At 40.0% G+C, this 27,579-nt stretch overlaps 1 protein-coding gene across 2 annotated transcripts in view; it reads left to right on the top strand.

Annotated features, from left to right (window-relative positions):
- nkain4 (sodium/potassium transporting ATPase interacting 4) overlaps positions 1–27,579 on the top strand; it is a 63,211-nt gene that overhangs the window by 1,314 nt on the left and 34,318 nt on the right. For both annotated transcript variants that reach the window (XM_059332574.1, XM_059332573.1), the window contains exons 2-3: positions 20,892–21,029; positions 22,237–22,317. In XM_059332574.1, the coding sequence (XP_059188557.1) occupies positions 20,892–21,029; positions 22,237–22,317 (219 nt within the window). The remainder of the gene's footprint in view (positions 1–20,891; positions 21,030–22,236; positions 22,318–27,579) is intronic.

The raw sequence follows: 27,579 nt of genomic DNA, 5'->3' as shown, positions 1-27,579 counted from the left end.
TCCCATTGACACCCAGGCCAGCTTGCCTTTGCCACTATTCCTGAGTAGAGTTTACTTGACAGGGTGTGACAGCGTTATTTATGGTGGTATTAAAACTGAGCTTGCTCACACCATAAGCCCCCCGAGTAAATGTCGCTTTTAACAGCTAAGGGAGTAATAAAATCTTCTCCAGACAAAGAGTCAGATGGGGAAAGTTCTGATGTATTGTATCACGCATGAGCGAATCCAAAAATAAAGAAAAATGGAACACATCACAAAAGGAAAAGCATTTGATGGGAAGTGGCAGTTGGTATCAGTCAAGACTGTAATAAAGAATAAACTATTCCCCCAATCCAACATGTCAGGACCCCTGGAGAGAGTTACAGGTTTCTGGCTGCACACTATCTGAAGTTCATACACCTACAAATATCAGAGGTTAATTCAAAAGATCCGCTGTTCCGTCTTGCTGTCATTTGAATGACTTCCACCTTCGGCCTTCCTATCCTGCTGCCTGTTCCTGACTTCATGTTTAAAATTGATTGAGTGCTGGTGTGTAATTGTGCCTGTGCATCTGTCAGGTTTCATTTCTCTAAATTCATTAGATAGTGAAGAATAGGGAACTTGGACATTGGATAGATAGTCTCTGTGTGTGTCGGTCACAGTGGCCTCTGCGATTTAAAATCACTTCCTTCTCTCTCTCTCTCACACACAAATACAAACACAGAGGGCTATGAACCCACCTTGAGGGACACACCTGTTTTCCCTTCCCCGACTTCGGACCTCTCTGCCTCATTAGAGAGAAGGAGGTCGACCATTTGTTAAGAGGTTTATAAAGCTGTCAACGTGCTGCCTAAAAAGTCCCTGAAGACTCCTGGAAACAGCTTTATTTTCCCCTGGCACTATTTCAGGATGACCTGACACTTCCTGTCTGCAGAAACACACTCACACACACATGCACACCTGCACACTTCTCATGAGTTTAACCCGGAGAGAGGGGTTGCATTAAACCCTGCATAACCTTTCCAAAGGTCATCAGGTTGTGGCTGCGTGTGTGTTTTTGTGCACGCGTGTACATGAATATACATGTGCGCATGTGTGTGGAGCAGCACAAGGGGCCCCAGCTCTCCCCTGGCTGAAACCTATGCATTGACAATGAGCCAGGTTATTCCCAGTCCATTACAGGGTAAAACTACCATTAACAAAACAACATACTCTGCTCCTCAGATGTAAAAATAGCCCTTGTGAACTGCTGTGTGTGCTAATTAGCCAAGCAGAGTGCTTTGATCAAACCTCTTTTGGCATCTCGGCCATCCCCTAATTGAATTGTGGTGCGCTTTCCTCATCAACAGGCCGAGCGGGGGGACTCGTCTCTCTGGGACAGAAGGCAACAGATAATGAGCCTGTATCGATCGAAACGCCTCTGTTCCCTCTTCCCTCTGCAGCCTAACTAGTCCAGACAGTACGGCTGGATCGTTGTCAGAACCCCGATCAACCCCAGAGAATGGCAAACGTTGGCAGGAAGCCCCGTCTGTCTAATGATTTGTTTGTACTTCGAGACGCAGGCAAGCTCGTTTTTGTCTCAACGGGCTGGTTGTTTGAAGTGCTGACCTAAAGCTGACCTGGCTTGGAAGCATTTTTATTGGTCAGACACGGGACCCAGTCCAGACATATTGTGAATGTCCGTGACCGGCCATGAGGAGGGACGTTGTTCTGAACGGAGCTGATGGTTATTACGGCGCTGTGGACAGTGTGTGATTGATGAAGGAGGCCTCTTTGTTGGTCGTAGTGGTTACGGGGGAAAGGGCAGACAGGGACGCACATGCACACACACACATAATCACACTGAACATGGATAATGAGCTCCGAACTGAACATTGACCCTTGGACATAACTGCACTGGCAGCATTGAAGGATGCAACCTCACAGAGACACAGACACTATTTCATGCACGCCTCTTCACACACAGCCGATGCTGCACATTGTGACCCGTGAGTTATAGGTTAGTGGGTCTCGTGTTGGGTAAAGATTACAGCCTTTGTATTAGGGAAGGAAGAGCAGCTTCATCATGTTTGACAAGAGGAGAGAAATGAAGGAAACGGCTAGAAGGCATTGTATTTGATCACAAGCAACGAGAAGAAAAAGACGTCTGTGTTATCAAAGTGAGCGGTTTCATTGGTGCCTTTCTACTTCTATGTAGAGCTTCCAGTGACAGCAGAGATGTGAAAGTTTTACCTCATCCTCACCGTTAAAAACCAACACTCAGACTACCCACGAGCACTGTGTGAGTGTGTATGTGTGTAATGTCTTGCATCACACTGCCCACTTTTCCTCTACTCTTTTGATGACATAGCTAGAGAATATACCATCTTTGTAGTGAAGGCTTCAGAGGAGAAGACTTGAGTTCAACCAAAGTGCTTCCAAGAAAGTTTTAGCGGAGAAGCGGAGCGCCTCCTCCTGAAAAGTGTTATCTCTAAAGGAGTGACATTATCCCTTGGCAGGCATCACGTCATCTCCCACACATTACAAAGGATTTAGGCTGTTTTTTCTTCTTCTCTGCTTTCACTGCTAACTCATTTGCTCCAGGAAGCACTAACATTAACTCTCTGGAGTCCATCTATTTACTGAAAATACACTGTACAGGTTTTATTTACAGTAATAACTTCATTTATATAACAGACAAGCTCAGAAAGCCAGATGAACGTGCAATTATAGGAGCCTTCACACAGTGTGCCATTTATGTTTCTAGACCATTTTTAAAATGTGAATTTTCTTTCTACAATGAAAACTATTACTATTTTTAATTTAATTGTAAATCTATTTATTGAAAATACACTGTACATGTTTTATTTATAGTAATAACTTCATTTATTTAACAGACAAGCTGAGAAAGGCAGTTGAACGTGCAATTATAGGAGTTTTCACAGTGTGCCATTTATGTTTCTAGACCATTTTTAAAATGTGAATTTTCTTTCTACAACGAAAACTATTAATATTTTTAATTTACATGCAAATAGACGGTTCTACAGTTTAATTATTTATTGTATTTTCTGCTGTTTTTGTGTGTATAAATAGTAAAAAAAAAGGGAAAAAAAGAGGAAAAACGGTACATTTCTATAGACACTTGTGTCTTTTGTTTGTATTTTGGGTTCCTGGCAGCTTTATACTTTGTTAATTAAATAAAAATAAAAATCTCACTGGTAGCCAAGTTTGTGTCAAGAATAAGGAGCCATGCATGTGATGTAATGACAGACTGAAAGATGCTAAACAGAGACAGAAATGAATGCATAGGAAATTGACAAATTTGAAAAATCTCCTGGACTTCAGAGGTTTAAACTCTCCTGTTGAATATTCACGATTTTAGATATAACAGTGCCTATCAACTTGCTGTCTCTTCCACGTATCAATCTACATGTGCATGTTTGCTGACATAGACAAACATACACATGATCTTGCCCAGTGGCTTTGGTATTAATGCATCACACAGCTGTAATTAAGAATAATTACAGCAGCTGGAGCAAATTGCATGGCAATAAAACACTGTATGGTATCAGGCTAGCAGAGTGGGAGTTACTGCTACTGTTTTATCCTGTTCTGTCTAGTTCTCGGGAGAGGTGATGTATCAAAACCTGGTAACTTGTGAAATCTGAAAGCTGTTCTTGGCAAGAGCACGAAGATCTCAATTTTATCGGTTACAGATGCTGCAGACATCTGTTTAGGGTGTCTCTTTTGGTGGGTGTTTTGTTGAGAGCGTGTGTGTAACTTCTTTAGAGCGTCTGTGTGAGCGTGGAGTCGAGTGTGATCAATGATAATGAACTGTATTTCCTTGGCACTGCCAGGTTGATGGAGGAGATAGGCCAGCGGGAACAGAGTGGCTGGTCACAGCTATTTTATCTTTCAGTTTCTTTCCCCTCGTCTTCCCCACTCTGGGCCCGCTATGAGAATCTCATTAAGCCTCTCTGGACTGTGATTCACATCATTGTGAGCAGGAACACATTTTTTTTTTACTATTTGCTTTGCTTTGCACAGATGGCAGCAGCAAAAGATAGCATCCCTATCTGAATTATCCACAGATACCACATGTGTTGTCTGTGTGTGTTAGACACAGCTTGCCATACAGAAATAGTCTCACCATCAACTAGGTGTATTCACCGAAAAGCCAACAGATGCCAGAAGCAATTTATTTGTTGGCTTCTTAGTTTGTTTTTTATTTTGGAAAGTCGATTTAAATCAAGCTGTGCCAATATATGTTTAGGATTTTTAGTACAGATATTATTACAACATACTGGTTATTTATGTACACACTGATGACTGTATTCATGACTGTTGGTTGGGTTTGTAATCTACATCACTAAAGCTTTGTTTATACTCATGCAAGTCACTGTGGCACAGGCCTCTGCAGATGGTGCAAAGGGAGCAAGTATGCTCAAGGCATTGTCTGTTGCAGCATTCGTCGAAACGCCAAAGGGAGTTAACTTAATATTCTGTGAATAAGGAAGAAGTAGAAGAGAAGAAGTAGAGAGCGGAGGTAAAGGAAAGTAGACACTGATGTACTGCCACAGATTGCACCTGCGTGCTGTAATATATTAATGCTTCAGTCAGTTACGCCCAAGTTTAATTTACCTCTCGATCTCATCATCATTGCTTTGACAACGTGATCTCTCATCTTTTTCAACACTCTTTGGAATGAAAAGGCAGCACATGTCTAGATGAGTGCAGGACTCAGCAGCAACTTTTAGAGCAGGGGTCTCAAATTGGTATTGGGGCAGCTGGAGGCAGTATTAAAATGACCAAAAAACAGACACACATTTTGTGTCTTTTTAATAAAAGACACAAAATATTTTTTTTAAAAGACACAAAATTACTAAAAAAAGACACAATTATTAAAAAGACTCAAAATTATTTAAAAAAAGACACAAAATTACTAAAAAAAGACACAATTATTAAAAAGACTCAGAATTATTTAAAAAAAGACACAAAATTACTAAAAAAAAAAAGACACAAAATGACTGAAAAAAGACACAAAATGACCAAAAAAATTACACAAAATTACTAAAAAAAACACAATTATTAAAAAGACACAAAATTACCAAAAAACGACATAACATTACCAAAAAAAGTAATTAAAGGGACCTTCCACACACAAAACGGTAAAGTGCCATTTATATAAAACTTGCGGGCCACACTAACATTAAACTTTCATAACAAAGATGGGGGCCACAAAATATCGTCACGAGGGGGGCAATTGGCCCACGGGCCGCAAGATTGAGACCCATGTTTTAGAGCCTTTGTGGCTAGGTATGATGTTGTGCATGGACAACATCAACACTTTGAAGTCATTTTGAGGGTTGAAGTAACCTCATAAACCTTGCTGACCAAAAAACAATATGCACTGCACAAAAGACCCCAAAATACCTCAACACACTGCTTCTTAGATGCTCCAGTGTCATGATTATCCGGTCAGCATGACTTCGTTCGCTCTTCCCTTTTAATTTATCAGCTTGGTTTACTGATAGGTCAATAGGACATGCAATAGGTCAAGCTGATAGTGAATTTTTAAGACCTCTCTCTGCTGGACCACAAGGCGAACAACTAAAACCGGTCTGTCGTTTTTTATGGACTGTAAATTTCTAAATCAAACAAGTCACTGAAGTCCTTTTTTTTCAAATTTAAAATCACCCCTATTACCACTTGTTTTGTAAATTTATTTATTTTATTAAAATAAATGTAGAGCTACACATTCTGGTTTGCCATACCTCCATCCTTTCTAACATTACTAAGAGAAGCTTGGTAAACATGACCAAAGTCCACATGTAATGCAGCAGAGGCAACAAAATAAATCGACATGCTCGTCTAAAGTGAGGGTGTAAAGAAAATCTGAGCAATACAGTTAATGTTAAATTGATACAAGCCCAATATGTCGTAAAATGGAAGCCACATATATTTCTCCAGCTCCTGGTGCCCAAGGCTCTGTCTCGGGAGATTGCGTCATGCCAGCAAGCTTTCTGGCTGAAATGGTTCAGCAGTTTAGTATTTGGGAGGACACGGTCGCTGGAGGAGACTGTGTTGCTTGACATTAGGACCAAGATTAATCCCTTGTGAGTTGCTCTTCAGACAATTAAAATAACATGACCATTGATTAAGAACTGCCATTCAGACAATGGGGAAAACTGATCAAACACTGAAAATGAACACTGCTTTTTTAGACTCAGGTCTTTGGTGCAATATACAGTATAAAGTGAACAAATCTTAATAGAAAGTACATCTTTTAATTATCCAGTCCTTTTGAACGATGTGGTGGCATATTTGTTGTCTTTCCAGAGACTTTAAGTGGGAAATGGAAACACTAATAGTATAGGATCGAGGGCCACATAAGCTCCAGTAGCTTGTGTGATTTCAGAAATGAAGGTCTTAACCCTGTCTTACATTGTCTCTGGGCCCTTATTCTTTTCTTTTGAAGGTCTCACAGGTCGACGTAATTAAGTACACTGTGTGTGTGTGTGTGTGTGTGTGTGTGTGTGTGAGTGTGTGTGAGAGAGAGAGAGAGCCTTGCTTGTGCTGTCAAATGGACCCCTGGTGTTTAACGCTGATTGTGGTCTTGACCTAGACTGTGTTGATTGCTATGCCTGAACAGACCTCATCTACAGAAGAGCAAACCCTGACAGCTCCATTGCCAGAAGTAGCAGCCCGATCCAAAAAAAAGTTGATTAAACAGAAGCCCGCATAGTTTAAAAGAATGTGTTATTATGTGTGTGGTAGGTCACAAAGGCAAGGTGACTGCATTATAAATTCAAACCCACAGCTCCGACTTTTGGAGCTCCCACTAGTGTGTCATCATCTCACCTGAGAACCTAATGCAACCTGGGTACTCTGGATGAAAGGCACCGCTTGAATGTGTAATGAACGTTTAGCTCCGCCCCTAACGTGTTCAAGGCTTTGTCTTTATCTCCCCTTCCCTTGCTGTTTTACTCCCCCTCGACATCTTCTTCCCCATTTCTCCCCTTCTGCTGGGAATATGTTTGAATTATTGATTACCGGCTGATTTATCAGCGGGACGAGAGCCACTGGAGATTTAAGGGGAGATGCAGATAGAAAGGTGGAGAGAAATGGAGAGAGAGAGAGAAAAGGGGGGTGGGTGGTGGCTCGACCTCTCACTCTGGGCCAATTATGAGCATGACCCAGGAGACCTCAGATCTCTATGTTTAGCTTTCCCTTTTTCCTTTTTCCTCTCTCTTTCGTTTTATTTCCATCTCCCTCCCTCCTTTCCAGGCTGCTGTTTCCACGGAAACCTTTATGTATACAATAAGATGCTGAAGAGCCCGCAGGAGATAAAAACCAACCTGTCAAACTGAGACATGGGAATGTATGATGCAAATCTGAGATAGCGTGCTGAGGAGAGAGACGAGGGCTGGTAGGACCTCCGGGGGGGTTGGGCTGATTACAACATGGGGCTCGGTACACGTCTTGCTCTCAGGACAACTGTCACTCTAAAGATAGCTCTACTTACATACATAGCCTTTAACCTCACCACAAAAACGACCCACCCAAAATGCAACATAGCAACTAGTCAAACAGCTGAAAGGTTTGCTTGGGACTAAATAAAATGTGCTTATTTTTAGTTGTTTTGTGTCTTTTTTTTGTCATTTTGTGTCTTTTTTTTTAGTTATTTTGTGTCTTTTTTTTGGTCTTTTTTTTTTTTTTTGTCATTTTGTGTCTTCTGTGGGTTTTTTTTTTGTTATTTTGTCTTCTCATTTTGTGTCTTTTATTGTCATTTTGTGTCTTTTTTGGTCATTTTGTGTCTTTTTTGTGTCTTTTTGTGTCTTTTTTGGTAATTTTGTGTCTGATGTTGTGTCTTTTTTAGTTATTTTGTGTCTTTTTTGGTCATTTTGTGTCTGTTGTTGTGTCTTCTTTTTAGTTATTTTGTGTCTTTTTTTAGTCATTGTGTGTCTTTTTTGGTAATTGTGTGTCTTTTTTGGTCATTTGTGTCTTTTTTTGTGTCTTTTTTGGTAATTTTGTGTCTGATGTTGTGTCTTTTTTTTAGTTATTTTGTGTCTGTTGTTGTGTCTTCTTTTTAGTTATTTTGTGTCTTTTTTTAGTCATTGTGTGTCTTTTTTGGTAAGTTTGTGTCTTTTTTGGTCGTTTGTGTCTTTTTTGGTAAATTTGTGTTTGATGTTGTGTCTTTTTTTTAGTTATTTTGTTTTGTGTCTTTTTTGGTCATTTTGTGTCTTTTTGTGTCTTTTTTGGTCTGCTTTGTTTTTACGTCTGGATGTGATGAAGAAGCCATGCTTTGGCGCTTTTGGAGGCTCCACAGGCTTATTTTTTTGTTTTACTTGTTTACTACAGATTCAAGTCGCCAGGTTTTATGCTAATTGAGACGAGGTGGTGACTTTCCTGTTGTTTCTCGTCCTTCCCCAGAGTTGGGAGTCGCTGTCCTTGTGTATGTTGGTTTATAATAATATGTGTGTTCTTGGAAAAACCATCTCCTCTTTGTCCCTGGTGGCCCTTTTTACAACTGTTCGCCATTTTAATGTCTTCAATTTAACAGACCATTAATTATGTGGTTATAGTGAAAACCTTGGGCTGGCAAATGTGAGCCTGTGCTGTATGTAGTCATTCATGCAGAGGCTTGTGTGAGTGTCCCTGTGTGTGTTCCACATCAATGACACTGCAATATTAAGCTATAATGGAGATAAAACTAGAACTATTTGCAAGCCCATTTCTCTCTTTCCATTCCAACGGTTCCAGCGGTGTCATTTGTTATAGTGTGGCATCGAATAAATTGCTTTGGGAGCACCACAGCTGGGATGACTATCTTGACAGATCACATTCAGTTGAATGGCTGCAAAGCATATTCATCTCACTCAGATTTCCCCCCACTGTTTTGTCATTCAGTCCTTGTTTTACAAGCGGCTGATGACTTCACGGATGTTTTTGCTCTAATTGTGTTGTGTGATCAAACAGTCGGACAGCAGGGATGCACACGGCTTAACTTCCTCCACTGGTGGATGAAAGATTAAGAGTGATGGTATTATGATGAAAAGAGCAACATTACTGACTCAATTATGGAAAGTAGCGCTAGAGGGTACAAACTGCTGACAGCTGTTTGCCGTTCTTGACTGCGTATTCTTGATGAGAATTTCCTCTGTCGTGGCTAAATTGCCTACTTGTTAATTGGGGCGAAACCTAAACAGTTTTTGTTAGATCTGGGACACGGGGAGAGAGGACCGGCTGGTTTAAGCTGCTCTCGTTTCCTCACTCTCCCTTCCATCCTATCCATTGTTAGTGCGTTTGGGTTTTATCCATGGCTGTATTCTTGTCCTGCTTTTCTTCTCATCTCCTCTGAGAAATCAAAGTATCTGCGTGTGTGTGTGTGTGTGTGTGTGTGTGTTGCAGTCTGCCGTGTCATCTCTCATTTTCCATATGACACCCACACAACAAACAAGGAATTTGGAGCCACGAGAAAAGGAGACAAAACCTCACAAGTGACATTAATCCTTTGGGTTGAGGCTGAAATCATAGCAGCCGGCGCTGCAGCATTCCTCTTCAAGTTGATGCAGCAAAGTCTAAATTAGCCTCTAATAATCCAAACATTGCTGCCACCTTTGCAGATAAACTTAAAAGAAATGTTGGCTGACGGCGAAGTGGAGGAAGAGAGATAAAGGGAGGAAGAGCGACTGAGCGAGATAAGCGTTTTACGAGAGATACCAGCCATGTGAGGAAGGATGTTCGCTGTCACTGTGTACGAATTTGGGTCACATCTCCCTGAACTTGGCTCCGTCGTCAAGTCAGCTTGTTGATTTTTGTGCTAAAATCCTTAAAATGCTGTCAAGTCAGTTTTGTGGCAGCTGTAGTTATTGGGAAAGTGAGCATGAAAGCAGTTTAGACATGCGTCACTTTAACCGGCAGGATGTTCTGTTTCTTCTAGCAACAGATTAGCTTTGACTAACATGCAAACAAGACTTAATGTTCACTTTGATGGCATTCACATAATGCTCTTTTTACACATGTAGTCATTTTCCTTTCTGATCTTCACACTGTTCACAATTCTCAATCACAGCTTGATGTAACTAATAGGCAGTGGCAAGTCATATGTACTTTATAAACAAACGCATACAATACATTATTATATCAAGGGGATTATTCTCATTTCATATTTCTAATTTATTTTCTTTTTATTTTACGACTGTATATGAGTAAATGCATTGTGTGCAATATAGTAACTTAACTCTATGGAGTCTAATAAGGCTATTTTGTCCATTTTTGAATCCTTTTCATGTCTTTTCTTGTCTTTGTAAGTCATTTTGTGTCTTTTTTGGTCATTTGTGTCTTTTTGTGTCTTTTATTGTGTCTTTTTGTGTCTTTTTTGTGTCTTTTTTTGGTAATTTTGTGTCTGTTGTTGTGTCTTTTTTTTGTCATTTTGTATCTGTTGTGTCCTCTTTTTAAGTTATTTTGAGTCTTTTTTTTAGTTATTTTGAGTCTTTTTTTGTCATTTTGTGTCTTCTGTGGGGTTTTTTTTTGGTTATTCTGTCTTCTCAGTTTGTGTCTTTTTTTAGTAATTTTGTGTCTGTTGTTGTGTCTTTTTTTAGTTATTTTGTCTTTTTTTGTCATTTTGTGTCTTTTTTGGTCATTTGTGTCTTTTTTTGGTCATTTTGTGTCTCTTGTTTTGTCTTTTTTTTAGTTATTTTGTGTCTTCTGTGGGGTTTTTTTGGTTATTCTGTCTTCTCATTTTGTGTCTTTTTTTTGGTCATTTTGTGTCTTTTTTGGTCATTTTGTGCCTTTTTTTGGTCATTTTTTTAGTATGCTTTGTTTTTACGTCTGGATGTGATGAAGAAGCCATGCTTTGGTGCTTTTGGAGACTCCAGAGGGTTAAAATAAAAAGCTGCTTTCATCGCTGTCATGATTGCATATACTGTTTTTCCCTCTCACCAAGTATTTTGGCACTCAGCAAGTCTTTTTCACAGCAGACATTTTGATTTGTCATAGCAGGAAAAGCACAGGTGTTACTAATAACATTAACGATGGCTCAGTTCTGTTCAAGTCTCTCAGTAAGCTGTGATAGTTAACCAGCCTGCACTTTACAAGGAACATGAAACCAAAGAAGCTAAATAGAATTTAACTATCATTCATTTTTATTATTATTATTTATTTTTTTCCAGATCTTTATTAATCATGAAGGAAATTCAGGCATTTAGTATATAAACAAGACATACAAAGAAAAATGTCAGTTACAGTAGAATTAAATATATATATATATATATATATATATATATATATATATATATATATATATATATATATATATAATAATAACATAGGGTATAAGGTGCTTCCCTTTATATTATTCTGGGGTTTCTGAAAATATGTTTTTAAAGTGTATGAGAGTGCGTTCACATTTCTTATTTGACATCAACTCTTAAGTTTTGATATAAAATTTTAATTCTATTGTAAAAAGGCTAAAGTTAGTTCTTCTTGTGGATGTGAAACTTACCCATCAGAAGCATAAGATTTGTTATAAAGCATACTGTTTTGTTATTAGATTCAAATTTTGAGATAATATCTTTAGGTTCAAAAATGATGTGCTGTTGTCTCTGGCTCATCTCCACAAAAAGTGCACATTTCGCTTATATCAGCAAACCTGGAAATTGATTTATCACATGGGTAAATATCATTTTTATTATTTACACTTGTGCTTTTCCTTCAATGACATGTCAAAATGTATTATCAGTGACAAAGGTGTCGTTTTTCACTGTATAAGACTTGTTTTCTCTCTCTCGTAGAATAAAAACATGTCATTTTTACACTCCGCAATATAAAATGGCAATACAGACAGATGCTTGGAAATCACATGTAATCTGGTGGATGAAAAAAGTTAAAAGTAGATGTGAAAAAGCAAAGTAGAAGTAAAGGAGATGAGGTGTTGGGTGATGAAATCGGGGAGCAGGTGGGGAGACAGAAAGGAGGTCAGAGTATGGGACAACTTTAACCACTAACAAGGCCAGACGGCAGACCAGACAGGAAACAACTCCATTTTTCTGATCACAGACTGTATACAGAGTATAGAGAGCTTCATTCAACCGAACTGCTAAAGCTCAAATGAGCTAAACTCGGCTGCCCTCAACTGTATTAAAGTGAACTGCGACTGATTGTGGACTCCACAATCCAGTTCAGAAAAAAATTTAGCTTAATCTTAAAGTAAATAACAGTAACAGAATTTACCGCACCAAACAAAACTGCAAAATTTAAAGTACTTTCCCAGTGTCCAGAGGGAGACTCTGTTCAAAGCACTGGCTTTCATCATGTTTATTTCAGTGGGACGGATTTGTGTGTCGTGTGTTCCCAATAGCACTGAGAGATTAGCATGTTATTAGCACTAAGAGCGCCAGAAGTTGAACATATTTCATCTTAAATAAAGAGCTCTTTAATTTATAGGCTCTCAATAGCCACTTTGCAAAAACAAGAGTTGCAACGAGCACTTCACTTAGTGGCTGTTTAGCAGCACTACCCTAAAACAAGCAGCACTTAGAGAAGTACAAAGGGACCAGCTGCTGTGTGTTTCACTGTGCAGACCATATTTCAAACAGTGAAGAAGAAAGTGGCTTATGAAGGCACCCTACCTCTTAATCCCTGTCTCAGCTCTGCTAGACCAGGCACCACCAAGGGCTATCTATCTATCCAACTCTTCATGTACCCAATGAAAGCCACACACACACACACACACCCCATCACACACATGCTGAGATTGGCACCATTAGTTACACAAGGACCAGGCAGGCACCAGAGTATAATGACTTTACCCAGGCGAGAGGTGAAAAATTGGATTGGAGAAAGTTTTTGAGAAGTACTTTACTGCCTGCTGGGAGTCACAGAGTACAGACAAGCCAGGGCACATTAAAAAAAAAACCTCATGCCAGCCTCTGATTCATGGCTTGTCTCTGTGACTGTCTTTGTCCTAATTTAGATTTGGAATACAACAGTTGTTTTGATGTCTCTCAGGATGGGATAGAGTAAAAACAGTTCTGTTAGTTTGTGTGAAGCAGAGAGCTGTCCCTTGTTGTTTAATCCAATAGCATAATACACTCAGAAAATGTGTGGTGCATTAAATGTCTGTAAGATTGACGTTCTAAGGAGGAAAAGAGGCTAATTGGGCATGATAGTTAGAGTTACGGTTTCCAATCTTTTTCTATTGGCCCCTGTCTGACTCTGAGCCCAGGTCAGGTCTTGGTCCCTCAGAATGAGTGAACCCATGAAGACCTCTATAGATTATCATCAAATCATCCAAAGGATTTTTTTTCCTCTCCTCCCCTGTTCCTCCTCTTTTTATTTTATCTTAGGCCCCGGAGAGGTGTATTTATCAAGTAATTCACGAGTCTAAAAAATTAACCAGATTTTGCGTAGCAAAGATGTTTTTCTAATTTTCTATCCTGTTAACCATCTGCCGACCCCGTCATACTTGTGCTGCGTTCCCGTAGGGGGGATCTCAACAGCCACATTAACGAGCACTGATTTAAAGAGCTATGCATGCACTCATAGAAGTAGAGTTACTCATTTCTATATTCATGGGGGAAATCCAAACAACAGATCTGTGAAGAAAAAGACAGTCAAATGCAAGCCATGAATCACAGTCTGGCTGTTTTTTTTTGTGTTTTTTTTAATAATGTGCCATGTTTTGCCCTTGTAGTCACTCCCAGTGACTCCCTGCAGGCAGTAAAGTACATTTGAGTGCAAAACACGTATGAAACAGAACTGGTCATTTGGATACGGGATGCAAATTGCCCTTGTGAATATTATGGTTTTGTCGGGCTTGGCCTCATTGGCTAATGCGTGCTTGTATAGCAAAGTAAAAACTGCCCATTAGCAAGTCCATTGAGATAAAAAACAGGAGATAACATGGTGATAGTAATTCTCTGTAATTCACCCCTCACATCTCCTCCTCAATGTCACCCTTCTGCCTGACTGTGTGAGTCAGAGTTATATGCTTCAACATAGAGCAGACAGACTCATGCAGCCTGAAGTCATTCAGACTGGGCACACACACACACACACACACCTTCAAAGCCACAGATCCTGATGACACACTCAGTAACATGTTATCAGAGGACATTTCACAGAGGACATGCACAGAAAGAGAAACACTGATGTGATTTATAGTATCTGGAGGCTAAGGTGGAGAGCTGTGAAAACGAGAGGGTCACCAGTCAGCTCCGTCCTCTCGCTCTGGGGTCCGAACACCTCATCAGAAGTGTGTCCTGCTACTGCATATCACTAACTGGGGACAGCAAAGTTGCTGTATTAATCATAAACACCTGCCAAAGCCACCCTGACGCATGTTTTGGACTCTCAGTTGGACACCCAGGCAAAGCAAAACTGTTTTTCATGCATTTCAGCTGCTTATCATGAGCCCACATGCACATCTTAATTAGCTATCAAATGATGCGGATCAAACATGTTTTCCCTCTCAGACACATTCACTCTGATCCTCTCATCACCCTTTCATGTGTGGCTTGCTTTCCTCTCTTCCTCGTCATGACATGTTTAACACATTTAGGCCTAAAATGCCCGGGAAAAATGCCTGTAAAACCTATGGGTGATTTTAAAATAACCCCCTAAAACCTGAAGTTTTTCTGGAAATTCAACAGAAGTGTCGACGTCTATTAAATAATAGATTTTTCAGCCTCTGTAGCAGATAGAAATTAAATTCAAAAAGTATTTGAGAGCTTATAGCTGTTATATCTGAGCTCCCTCCGCTATAGTCGTCTTCCGACATGATTTCAAAGTTCTGGAAAAGTCCCATGATGCATTGCGACACTCCCACATGTATTTTGATGCATTTCACTGGCCAAGAGACCAGAAACAGGTGGAAAAAACTACAAATACTCCAAAACGACGTATCCGCTTTCCCGGCTTAAATGGTAGAAAAACGCAACAGCGCCCCCGGTTTTAATGATAGAAATGCGGTAATGCTTTCCCGGCTTAAATGGGTTAATCCTTAGAAGTCTAAGCATCCATATTACTTAACCCTTTGTAGTTTGGGGCAATTTTGTCAGTTTTGGACTCCTTTTCATTCTGCCTGTATAAACCACTTAAAAATCTTTGCCATGACGTGTTGGTATCATTGTTTTCAGCACAACCTCACCTATATGACCTGATTATTTTTTCATTTTGACTTACTGGATCAACATTTTAAACCCAAAAAAAACCACACAAAAACACACACAAAATTACAAAAAAACACATACAAACACACTCAAAACACACCAAAAACATAATAAAAATACAAAAAACACACATAAAAACACAAAGAAATTACAAAAGACACACATAAAAAACACAAAGAAATTACAAAGAACACCAAAAATAAACAAACAGTAAACACAAAAGATTGCATTACAAATGCACCACTTCGAGGTGGTTTTTTAACCTTTGCTGAAAAATAGATGATGCATTAAATTGGACATGAAAACTTCTGTAAAAGCCAAAACTTTACTTTTCGTGACGTCATGATTAAGTCGTGCTCTGGTGCTTTCGTGGACTCCAGAGGGTTAAAGAAGGTGGTGATGATTGAAATGTTTTTGGACTTGTGTGTTGAGGAAAGGAGGGATTATAATGTACAGCTCTGTGTGTTCTTACTGCTTCGCCGCTCGAACCTGAGAGAAAATACACAAGCTAACGTCATCCAGCAGAAGCAGCAGGGTTGAGGTCTACGATTCCTGTTAATCATCTGGTATCACATGACCGAAAGAGGGAATAATTTATGCTCTTCTAGGAATAAAAGATGGAGCCAACTAAGAATGGGCATCAGCGGAGGTGAGAGAGGGGCTTGTTGCATCCTGCTGTCGTTCCCACCCTCTAATTGCTTAGTATTTATGGTGGGAGGAGTGGTATGTGTGGGCAACATGCTTCTCCACATATACACACCCAAAACCAAAATACACACTAAGAGATTCCGTCACCCTAGAGGGAGTCATTTGTGCTCGCTGGAGGTCGGTGGGAGGCTTTTACGGGCCGTTATGTAGCCGGCTCACTCTTCCTGGAAGAGCGTTGGTATCTTTTGATCAAATTCTACCCCACTCTCCAGTAACCTGCTTCCTATGAATTGTGGGCTAATTGTGCCATATGGGTTTGTGTGATTGTGTGTGTGAGTGTGTGTCTGAGTGGGTAGAGGCCTTTCTATTCTTGATTGATTGTTGTCATCTTCGTGGATTATTGAGTTAGCAGTGAACGTGATAGGCTTGCTACAGCATCTCAGAGGAGCATGCACACACACACGCACACGCACACACACACACACACACACACGGCCCTCATGCCTATACACTTCTTTAATTCAATGAATTCAATGACTGGTGGAAATATTTCAGGGAACAGGTCCATGGCTATGTTTAATGAATACATCAAGGGACCTAAAGTACGTGTGTTGGATGGATGAAGGTTAATGCTTGTTAGCATGACTGTTGCCCTGCACCGGGGCAGCACTCCATGGAAGAATGCATGCGTGCAGAGGCTATGGTGCATGTGCACTGCAAAAAAGGTGTGTCTAAAAACAAGATAAAAACACTAAATCTGAGGGAAATTATCTTGCTGCATGGACAGATAAATTCACTTGTGCTTAAAATAAGAAATTAACTATTAAAACAAGAAGTTTTTTGCTAATTGCAATGAAGACAAGAACAAAGATAACAACTCCTATAATACCACGCTACAAAACAACAAAAAAATGGATTGAGAGACCACTATGGGCAGAAAATTGCATTTTGTGTGTTTAACGTGAATACTTAAATCAAACTTTATTTTGCTGATTAAGTGATGAAAATGTGTAAATTCAATCTCTTAGGCTTTATTTTACTGCAGTGAAAACATTTTTACCAAGTGCACCCATAAAAAGACCCCAAGGCTATACATCCAACCAAACAGAATAAAAGCAGTTTAACAGGCTTTGCAGAGCCTTTGGATCTCTTGATTACCAGAGGACATTCTGAGAAGTCAGCTGCACTCTCTTCAGCATGAGAAGATACCCTGCATCCTATCTTGGGCGTCCCTCTCTACCTTTAAAAAACTCCTGAAGACCCAGCTCTTCAGAGAACATCTTCTCTCCTAGACCACATGATAAGTCTACTCCTCAAAGAATTGTCACTAGCACTAATAGCTCTTATTGCACTATACCTTGATTGTTTGCTTTTACTCTTCCTGTAAGTCGCTTTGGATAAAAGCGTCTGCTAAATGACTAAATGTAAATGTAAATGTTTTATATTGTGTGGAGTGAGTTACAATTTTACAAACCTCAACTGTCCAAATGGACAAAAGAGGTCAAATATACAGTATGCTGAGTATAACTTTTAACCATAGACTGTATATAAATAATGGACGTAGTCACCATGTCACCCGTTGGTTTGTGGCCCGTTGGAAGCATCGTGTTCAACGTTACACTCGTCGCCATCTTGTGTCGCCATCTTGTTTCCAATACGGGGAGCAGACCATATCTGGACTGTGGAGGAGGAGAGGGATCTGATCACTGACTACAGCCTCTCTACACCTCAACCTGACTGAGAGAAGATGCTGCTAATTCATGTTAGCATTAGCGTTATCATTAACTGGGATGTTAGTTTTGGCTAGCAAAAAAACAAAAACAAAATGTACGTTACTGACCTCAGAAAAATGACCAGCGACTCCTTGGAGTGTCTGTAAGTCCAACCAAACGCTGAACAAGACGTTTTTACTGAACAAAACGTTAATAAATAAACTGTCATTAAGTGAAAATACAGTGAAAGGGTCAAAATTATGAGACCAAATCGGTAAACGTCCTCTTTTCTATCTATATAACATTATATATAACTTTATTGACACGTTGCCGTGGATACGCATTGTTCCGCTTCTCTCCTGATGACGTCTTTTTTGCAGCCAAACTTAGCGCCCCCTGCTGGAATTTTCAGTAGAATGCAGCTTAAGGCACTTCCTGGTTTGCCTCCATGCTCAGACACGGAGATTGCCGCCTGCTTTTAACTAAGTTTTGGGGAGGCGGAGTTTCCCATAAACGGCTCTGATGCAGCGTACTGCAAAGTTTTGGCTTCCTTTAACAGTGAGGCTATTTGTTTCTTGACACTTTTTCTTTCCTCTTCTTTGCTCAGATGAATGTGGATCAAAATATAATAAAGTGTCTTTGTGTGATGGGGTCCTAGTTGGCTTGCCTTCCTAATAATAAGGTCCACCTCTAATCAGGCTGGAGATTTGCTCATGCATATAATTGATCCTGTGTAAAATTGCCTTTTTCACACGTTTGTCTTGAATTCGATTGGATCAGGACGTGGGACTTAATTCTCATTCACATTACACCTTATGTCATATGTCTTCATAAAATGCTATGTAATTATCTCCTATTTTTTGTCGAGGCATTCGTACAAAAAGCCAAAGCTGATTGATAACTCCCCAAATGTTGTCAATTCCAAAGGGTCAGTCCTGTAAGCTCCCAAACCAATTTAACTGCCCCTCATCTTTGCTTGATGTTCTCCTGCACCAGTTTTATTGAGCTCTCTAGCCATGACCCAGAGCCTGCCACAAGATGTATGACTCTTGTGACTTTATTCATTTCCCTCAGCCCCTCTATCCAGGGGATAGAAGGAGGTTATTAAGAGGGAGGGAGCTCAGTCGCTCTACGTTAGCATATGTCATTTGTGATTTTCTCAGCATTTCCTCTCGTCTCTCCGTTTATCTGTTTTTGTGCTGTCTTTTTTTTTATAATATCCTCCACATCCATCTCAATTTTGTTTCCCAGCCATTACCCAATCTCTTTGTTTTTCTCCTCCTTCCATTAGAGCGGAGGCTTTATCTTTGGATTGCTGAGCTATTCCTTGACTTTGCTACGATAATGCTCAGTGCAGGTCGCAGTTCACTCACCACGACCTCAGTCGCTTCACAGCCTGTCTGTGGAGTTATTGCCCTCGACCTTAGTGCAAAGGAGTGTTCATTTTTAATTATCACTCAGCATTTGATCATCTGCCTCCCCCTGCCTGTCACAATGTCTCATCGGGTTGCTGGTAACATTTCCATTACATTAGGAAGAGCAGCCATGTCTGTGTATCCAGTGTGCGATTTGTGTGTGTGTGTGTGTGTGTGTGTGTGTGAATGTGCTCGATGGTGCGTTCCTATCATTGCAGCAGAGACGAGATTCCTCCCTCCCTCATCCATCTTCAAGCGCTTGGCTGGAAATGACATGTCGACACACAACGAAACACATCGTTGCTTGAGACGCACAAACACACACACACACACACACACACAGACGCACACACACACACAGACGCACACACACACACACACACACACACACACACACTGGGAATGGAATTGGATTGGCGACGGAATTCTAATTAAATGGTTCACCCCCCTCCCCCCCTGTACTTTCCCCCAAATGGCATGCTAATTGAGTTGATGCAAATAGGGACTCAGTCTTAAAGCTTCAGATTGGTTTGTTGTGAGGTTTTTTTTTTTGCTGTTATACAAAAATGTTGCACACAAAGAACTCAGGTAGAGGGGAAGGGAGATAGAGAATAAGAAAAGGACATCATGAATGAATCAATGTCAAAACAATTGGAAACTGCTGTTAATGTAGGAGTGGACAGGGTGAGCCTGTATTGGGAAAACTAAGGAATTTGTCTTTCATTGTACAGGGTTTAACCCTTTGATGCAAAACATATAAACACCTTCTAATGCACAACATGGGTCAAAAATGACCCGCATTCATTTCCCACTATTTTAATGCTGGCTGTGTGTTTGAATACCTTTTATTTATTACAACAGATCATTATATCCTTTTTTCCTTTCACACTTTTTGAAGAAAAATAGTTTTTGTATTATTACATCAAGTTAACAAAACAAAAGAACAAAACCCCAAACCCTATTGTATTTATTCATGTGACATTTACATACTTTGGGCGGCTGTGGCTCAGTTGGTAGAGTTGGTTGGCCCCTTACCGAAGGGTTGGTGGTTTGATCCCTGACCGTCGCAGCCTACATGTCGAAGTATCCTTGAGCAAGATACTGAACCCCAAATTGCTCCCGATGCTGTGTTCATCGGTGTGTGAATGAATTCCTAATGGTGGCAGGTGGCACCGTTTAGAGTAGCCCCTGCCACCAGTATGAATGTGTGTGTGAAAGGGTGAATGAGCGCAGTCTGTAGTGTCTAGTCGCTTTGAGTGACTAGACTAGTGACTTCAAAAAGTAAGAAATGAAAATAAAAAATAGGAGGCATGATGATCAAAAACAAGTTAATTGAGGAAAACCTGGAATACTGAACGCTGAAATGAATTTATTGCAAAGATATAGAATATAAAAACTTAGTCGGGTCACTTGTTGACCCATGTTGTGCATCAAAGGGTTAACTGCTTATGCATGTACATGTGAATGTGCATGTATACACATTGCTTGCAAAGCACATATTTCAATAAGCCCCTAAGCTCACTGCGGTGGTATTATTAAGGAAGGCCCTCACCTCCCATAAAGTTCTCAGAGCATTCTCATTCCTGGGGGCCATTGGCAGGAAGGTTGGAAATAGTGAGCGCCTCTTTAGCTCAGCAGGGGTTGAATCGATAAATCTGTCATTGTTTATTTTACAAAACTTCTAGTCTTCACCTCTGGCGCTCCCACAGTCAGAGGCTGAGCGCTCACGCTGTTCGTGTCTGCTCGCTAAATGTAGGATCGCTGGCCAATGACTGTGAGCTGAATAGATATTGTCCTCAATAAACCATGAGTGGTGCACACATAAGTTGCCAGCGTGTGTCTGCAGGCCGCCATTTTTTCTGTTTCATGGACTGTGTAACTTTGGCAGCCCCCGAACACTCACTGTCACAGCAGGAGAAGCAGTTTGCTTCCAGAACATGCCAACCTGATTTGTCTCTTTCTCTTTCTTTCCTCTCACGCTTTAGGTGTTGGCTCTAGAAAGACAGGTCTTCGACTTCCTTGGTTACCAGTGGGCCCCCATCCTCGCCAACTTCTTCCACATCATCATGGTCATCCTCGGCCTCTTTGGCACCATCCAGTACCGTCCGCGCTACATTGTGGTGGTGAGTACATGCAACCGAAGGGTAGAAGTTCACCTGAAACTCTGTACAGTTTGTCACATAATCCTGTTCCTCACGGTTTGTGTTAAGCCGTGTCACTTTGCTTTGCATCAGTCCTCTGCCTTTGCGTTTGATTGGACATGTTGTTGCCTTTCCTCTGTAATTGCAAAGAGCGCTGCAGTCTCTTGTGCATTGTGCGACACCCTTAAATCACTCTAATCCCATGGTAATTAGGGCTAATTAAAGTGTGGGGGTGTGATGGGGTGGGGGGACTAAGGAGCTCATCAGATTTATACTCGGCGTCGAGTTTCTGGACAGAGAAGGTCATTCTTTGAAACACGGTGCAAAGCATGTGCTGCCTGTTGTTTCACTCCTTTTGTTCGAAAGCACCCGTATGAAGCGACATAGATGTGTTTTTATGCACTTTGGTTTTTATTTTAAACCATAACGTTCATCGTCGGCATTAAAAGTCTATTTTGAGCAGCATTAGAGGAAGCACAGATGGTGATGTTAATGACAGGAAAAGAGATATGAGTGAAAGAGAGTAAATAAAGAGAGACAGGGGAGATGTAGAAGGATAAATGGGAGGCACACAGGAAAATATGCAGGAACAGAGGAAACAGGAATTGAAAGGGAGGACAGGAAGGAGGAAAAGTGGAGCTATTGTCTCATGTCAAGTGGAAAATGAGAGAGAGAGAAAGCTCGGGGGGTTCATGATTCAACATGTATGTTTTTACGAAGGTGCTGCTTTTGCCCTCCGCTCTTCCTCTGACACTTCTGACATTTTAAACGCACAACTCATCGTGAGTCAGAGGATTTCACAACCTTTGCGATGATGACTGTCTGTCTGTGTCAGTGAATACCACTCTGTGTCTGTCAACAGTTGGCTGTCTGACTGTGCAATTTTATAAATGGTTGAAGTCGTGAACTCCGTTCAGCCTGAGCAGTTAAAAAACATTGTGCTCCCTCAGGGCTCAAATAAACTTTCTGATCTTACTGGCACATTACAAAAACAGAAGCCTATTGTGTGTGTATGGTGTTGCAATGTCTATAGAGTACTAACGCTTGTGTGTGTGGGAGGACACTGTTCACTGACTTAACTTTGTTTAGGAGATTATTCATTCAACCTAGCATTTTATCTGTCATATCATGCTCTGTTCAATTCATCCAGTTTCCATGGAGCTAATCTGTCTGTGTCTTTGCCCTCTAGTATACAGTATGGGCCGCTCTGTGGGTGGCCTGGAACGTCTTCATCATCTGTTTCTACCTGGATGTAGGCGGCCTGTCCAAGGTGAGACTTTAAATAATTTCACTCTGCTGTTTTCTACCAATCTTTCGTGGTGCGTCTGCCAGCCAAGCCGGGTGGCTTTGTCTGGCCTGTGATGAATGTTCTTCTTTCTGAGGTCGTAGTTGAAGGCTGATGGGGGAGTGAAGCCTGATTTATGGTTCTGTGTTCAAGAGTTGCCACCTACACTGGAGGTGTCTTTTTAGACCTTGTCCACTGTGGGTCCAAATACATTTTTTAGCATTTCCAGATTGATTTTTAGGAAATCTGAACAGCAAAGAAAATACATAAAAGGTCATTTTTGCAAATTTGATCCAAACCACATTTGGAGGTGGTTTGGAATGTGATCCAGATTTCTACAGATATGACTCAGTCCGAATGCTCTGGACGGCCAAATTGGACTAACAAGCTACCTTGTTGGGGGCAAAAGTAAATAAACTGCCATTAAAGAAGTGAATAACTTCTACATTTACACAGGTTACCATTATTTCTCAGAGGTGGTGACTGCTTTGATAGTTTCGCCTGCAATCTGAATAATTTGCGTAATTTGGGGACCAAGTCATCCCGGCTCTGAACTGCCTTCAGAGGTAGAAACAGAGTCACTAAATTGGCGAGACCATTCGAGGTGGGATCAATGTGAGCTGGCAGAACCAGCAAGATAATATGTGAAGTGTCCGACAGTGATCTAATCATGTTAAGCAAAATGCAGAAGAACTTTGCTTGAGTATGTAGAATCTCTACAGTGAAACAGCACAACCGGCAGTTCTTTCCGTCATCATTGTTTTGAATGCATTCGCCGCTGCTGTCGCTTATTGTACACATACAGCCGCCACTTTACAGAAATGAGTCTTTATTGTCATTGCACGGTAGTATAAAAAAAATATGTTAGCACAACGAAATTGAGGCACAGCCCGTCAGTGCAAAAAAAGATAAATATTAAATAAATAACCAACCAAGGCATTCACCAGTCAAACAAACAAACGGAAAAAAAAAAAGACATCACACAAATCACAAAAGTAAGGGACTGGAAACAGAGACACAATGTAAAGGAAAAACCTATACTACCACCGCTTATTGTAATCCCGGTTTTCACTTTCAGAGAATACCTTTAGTTTGTCTTCATCACGGTCATGGTGGCATTGCTAGACAGCACAACACATAAATCACCACTACCTTAAATTATTAATTCGTTCATTCATTATCCTTAACCGCTTATCCGCACTCGGGTCACGGGGGGCTGGAGCAGATCACAGCTGACACTGGACAGGTTGCCAGACTATCGCAGGGCACAGATAACCACGCTCTTATTCACACCTACGAGCAATTTAGAGTCAGATTAGTTAGAGAGTTAATGCTAAGTGCATGTTTTTGGAGTGTGGGAGTCTATCCCTCTTGCTGTGAGGCAAGAGTGCTAACCACTACACCACTGTGCAGCCCACCTTAAGTTATTGAACAAGATTTTTTTTTAAAAAGCTGTCGTTATCCATACTTTTTTTTCCAAAACTTTATTTATTGAGTTTTTTCCCAAAAAGTAATACATGATGAACACAACAACGAACATACAGTCATAAAACCCCATCCCTCCCTCTCATAACCAACCATCTATAAAAATATCTATCTATAAAAAAAATAAAAAAATGAGGAGGAAATAAATAAATAACAATAAAACAATAATACACAATCATAATAATCATGAAAGTATACATAATTAAATTAATTAATTAATTAGATAACAATAATAATAATTAAATAGAATTAAATGGACAGTTTAAGGAAGAGTTCGTTATCCATACTTACTGTGCTGCTACTGTGGGTTACAGTGACTATGAGCAAACAAATGAGTGCATTCAGTCTTCTCTGGAAGAAAAACTCATCGCTCTTGTTTTTGCCAAGAAAAAGTCTCCAGTCTGAGTTATTTTTTTTTCTGTCCTGAAAATGAGTCAGCTTTCATTCAGACTGTGCCAATGTTTTTTTAATTACACCAGGTTGAATGCTCCAATTAAGATTGTTGTGAAATATAAAAACATAATTGAAGGATTCATGAGCTTTATCAACACTGAACATATATTTCAGCAGCAATTAGACATAATGCACTGCAATCAGGTGCTTTTTGCCTATTTCAAGCCTGAACATCCTGGTGTGAATAAAAAATCCAGCCAAAGTAAACTTGACTACTTGAAGTATATAATGCATGACACATCTTGTCTGAATCCAGTGTGGAATATCAATCCCTGAGCTTTAGGAATCTGCAATACACACGCAACTGCTCAATGTATAATGAGATGTATAATTTTGCCTTAAAGTAGGTCTTAAAGTATGTCTGTCTTTCTTTAAATTGTGTATCTCTGCTGACAGCGGGACAGTCACCTCCCTGTTGAGTTTCAAGTAGAAGCTCACAGCTTAATAGGTAAATAATCTGGAAAAAGCCTCCCTCCAAAGCCACGGCACACATACTCTCCTTTAAGTCTTTGGGGCTCCCCTGTGGTTCCTGAGTGCAGATTAGATGCATATTTATTCAGATGAAGAGACGTGTTTGGGTGGTCACCTCTCAACCGGTAAATATACCCACCCTCCCTCCTCCTGACATCTTGTCTTCTACCTTTATTTTCACTCTGCTCCTTTGATCTTTTTAAATTTATTCTACATATTTTTGCCTCTCCTCTCCTCTCCTCTCCTCTCCTCTCCTCTCCTCTCCTCTCCTCTCCTCTCCTCTCCTCTCCTCTCCTCTCCTCTCCTATATATGTATATATATATACATATATATATATTTTATATACAGTACAGGCCAAAAGTTTGGACACACCTTCTCATTCAATGCGTTTCCTTTATTTTTATGACTATTTACATTGTAGATTCATCAAAACTATTAATGAACACATGTGGAATTATGTACTTAACAAAAAAGTGTGAAATAACTGAAAACATGTCTTATATTCTAGTAAGCAAAGGGTGGTTACTTTGAGGAATCTAAAATACAATACATGTTTTCAGTTATTTCACACTTTTTTGTTAAGTACATAATTCCATATGTGTTCATTCATAGTTTTGATGCCTTCAGTGAGAATCTACAATGTAAATAGTCATGAAAATAAAGAAAACGCATTGAATGAGAAGGTGTGTGTCCAAACTTTTGGCCTGTACTGTATATATATATATATATATATATATATATATATATACACAGGACTTGCAAAATGAAGGCTAACCTGATAATGTAATAACCTCCCATTAATGTTATACTTTATTACATTATTGGTAAAAAAGTGTATTACATTATTGGGAAATGCACTTTATTACACATTCGGGAAGTTATTACATTATCAGGTTTTGTTACATTTTCAATGGACTCAAGTGCAGATTTTTATTACATTATCGGGGTTATTACATTATCGGGAATTTATTACATTATCAGGTTCTCTCCTCTCCTCTACTCTCCTCTCCAAGCTATTGATGGGTATCTTACCCAATTGCCTGCCTGACCATTGAGAATAATAAATTCATGTAGGCAACGTTCATCTCGCACCAGTTGAGACAGCCAAAATGAATTTCAGAAACACCTTCCCGAGCTCTGGCGACTTTGTCATTGTGTGACGGACCATGGCTCCATCAAGTGTGTCTGTCTCTCACCGCATATGTCTCCGTGTGTCCATTACGTGTGTGTGTTTGTTGTGTGTTGTCCTGCATGATTCCTGCTAGAATAATGAGGCTTGTAGGGGCCAGCTGCTTGGGGCTGAGGCTGGGCATTAACCCGACAGATGGAACCAGCCTGGGCTCCCAGCTCTGCATATGGTAGCCAGGAGGAGAGCTGGCTAATGGAGCACGCACACACACACACACACACACACACACACACACACACAAACACACCCCATGCACACATGCACGACCAAACTTGGCATCCAGCTTTCTGAGAGGTCCCCAACCTATTTTATCATAAAACCGAGTCAGCTAATTCTGTTCGGCTTGCCATGACCGATGTTGACGAGACTGTTCTGCAGGCTGTGTTTGCATGAATGTGTGTGTGTTTGTGTGTGTGTGTGTTACGAGTGAGGGGGCAGGTTGTCAGAGTCATACGCCACATGCTCTGTCACCTCCTATTGATCTCTTATCCCCTCCCCCATGGTGAAAGACAGACCGACAGACAGACCCCCGCTACTCGACACACACCTCTGTTTTTAAACAGTCCGCACTCATTCACCACTTGCCTTTTTATTCATTCTCTTTCACACTCTGCTCACAGTGACGCAGACTTTGGACACGTCCGCGCTAAGCTGTCTGAATGTGAAAAAGCTTCTTTCACACTTCTTAACTGAGCTTTTCAAAAATGTTTTCCAATAAATAAAATTCAAAATATGTTAAGCTGTTATTACAGGGTTCATACAAAGTCTTTAGTTTGTATGAAGCTTCATTTAAACCTAAGTTTACTTTTCAAGGTTAGGAATACGCTTGAATTTCAATATACTCTTTGAAAATTGCTTGATTTTTAACATAATCTGCTGATTTCAGGTACACTATCACCAACAATGTATTCATTTTTTTAATTAAGCAAACCAGTCGTCATTTTGTGGTTAAAATGTTTATGGTCATCATATTTTTTAGGTACCTTAAAAGTGCTGTATGGACTGAATGATATCAGCAAAGAACAAAGCAGGTCACTTATCTGAATAAAAAACATATTATATGCCTGGCAGAAATTTTATCTCTTTAAAAGTATTTTTTTGTGTATCAGATACATTGCTTGAGCTGTAATTATTGATATGAAATGATTTACTGACTTTGACTTTTGACTTGCTACAATTCTGCTAACTAAGTGAATCTTTCATCTAGTGTGGACTAATTACACCACTTCGATCGCTCGTATAGATTGCCAATATAGCTGATCACACAATACAGGAGATATCAATATCATGTAATTTTTTTAAATTATGACAGACAGCTTTGTAAGCATAAAAAGGGATTTGTAGGGACAGCACAAAATCGGATCAAATCAATATATACATATATATCTGTGAAACAACTAAATTGTGTTTGTTTTATTCTATCTATTGTTAAAATATGATATCAGTAAAGGTAAATACATAAATTGTATTAGTGCTGACTCAGAACAACCTGAAAACTATGATATGGACAAATGTAATTTTCAAAATTTGATTTAATTTCAAATTAAATTTTTGTAAAATACATTTTCAGATTAAGGATGTCGTCTGTCTCTGTGTCTGTCTGTCTGTCTGTCTCTCTGTCTCTCTCTGTGTCTGTCTCTCTGTCTGT

The sequence above is a fragment of the Centropristis striata genome, chromosome 5 (assembly GCF_030273125.1).
Source record: "Centropristis striata isolate RG_2023a ecotype Rhode Island chromosome 5, C.striata_1.0, whole genome shotgun sequence".
Classification (NCBI taxonomy): domain Eukaryota; kingdom Metazoa; phylum Chordata; class Actinopteri; order Perciformes; family Serranidae; genus Centropristis; species Centropristis striata.
The sequence above is the reverse complement of the archived record's forward strand: the minus strand, read 5'-3'. Positions and strand labels throughout refer to the sequence as shown.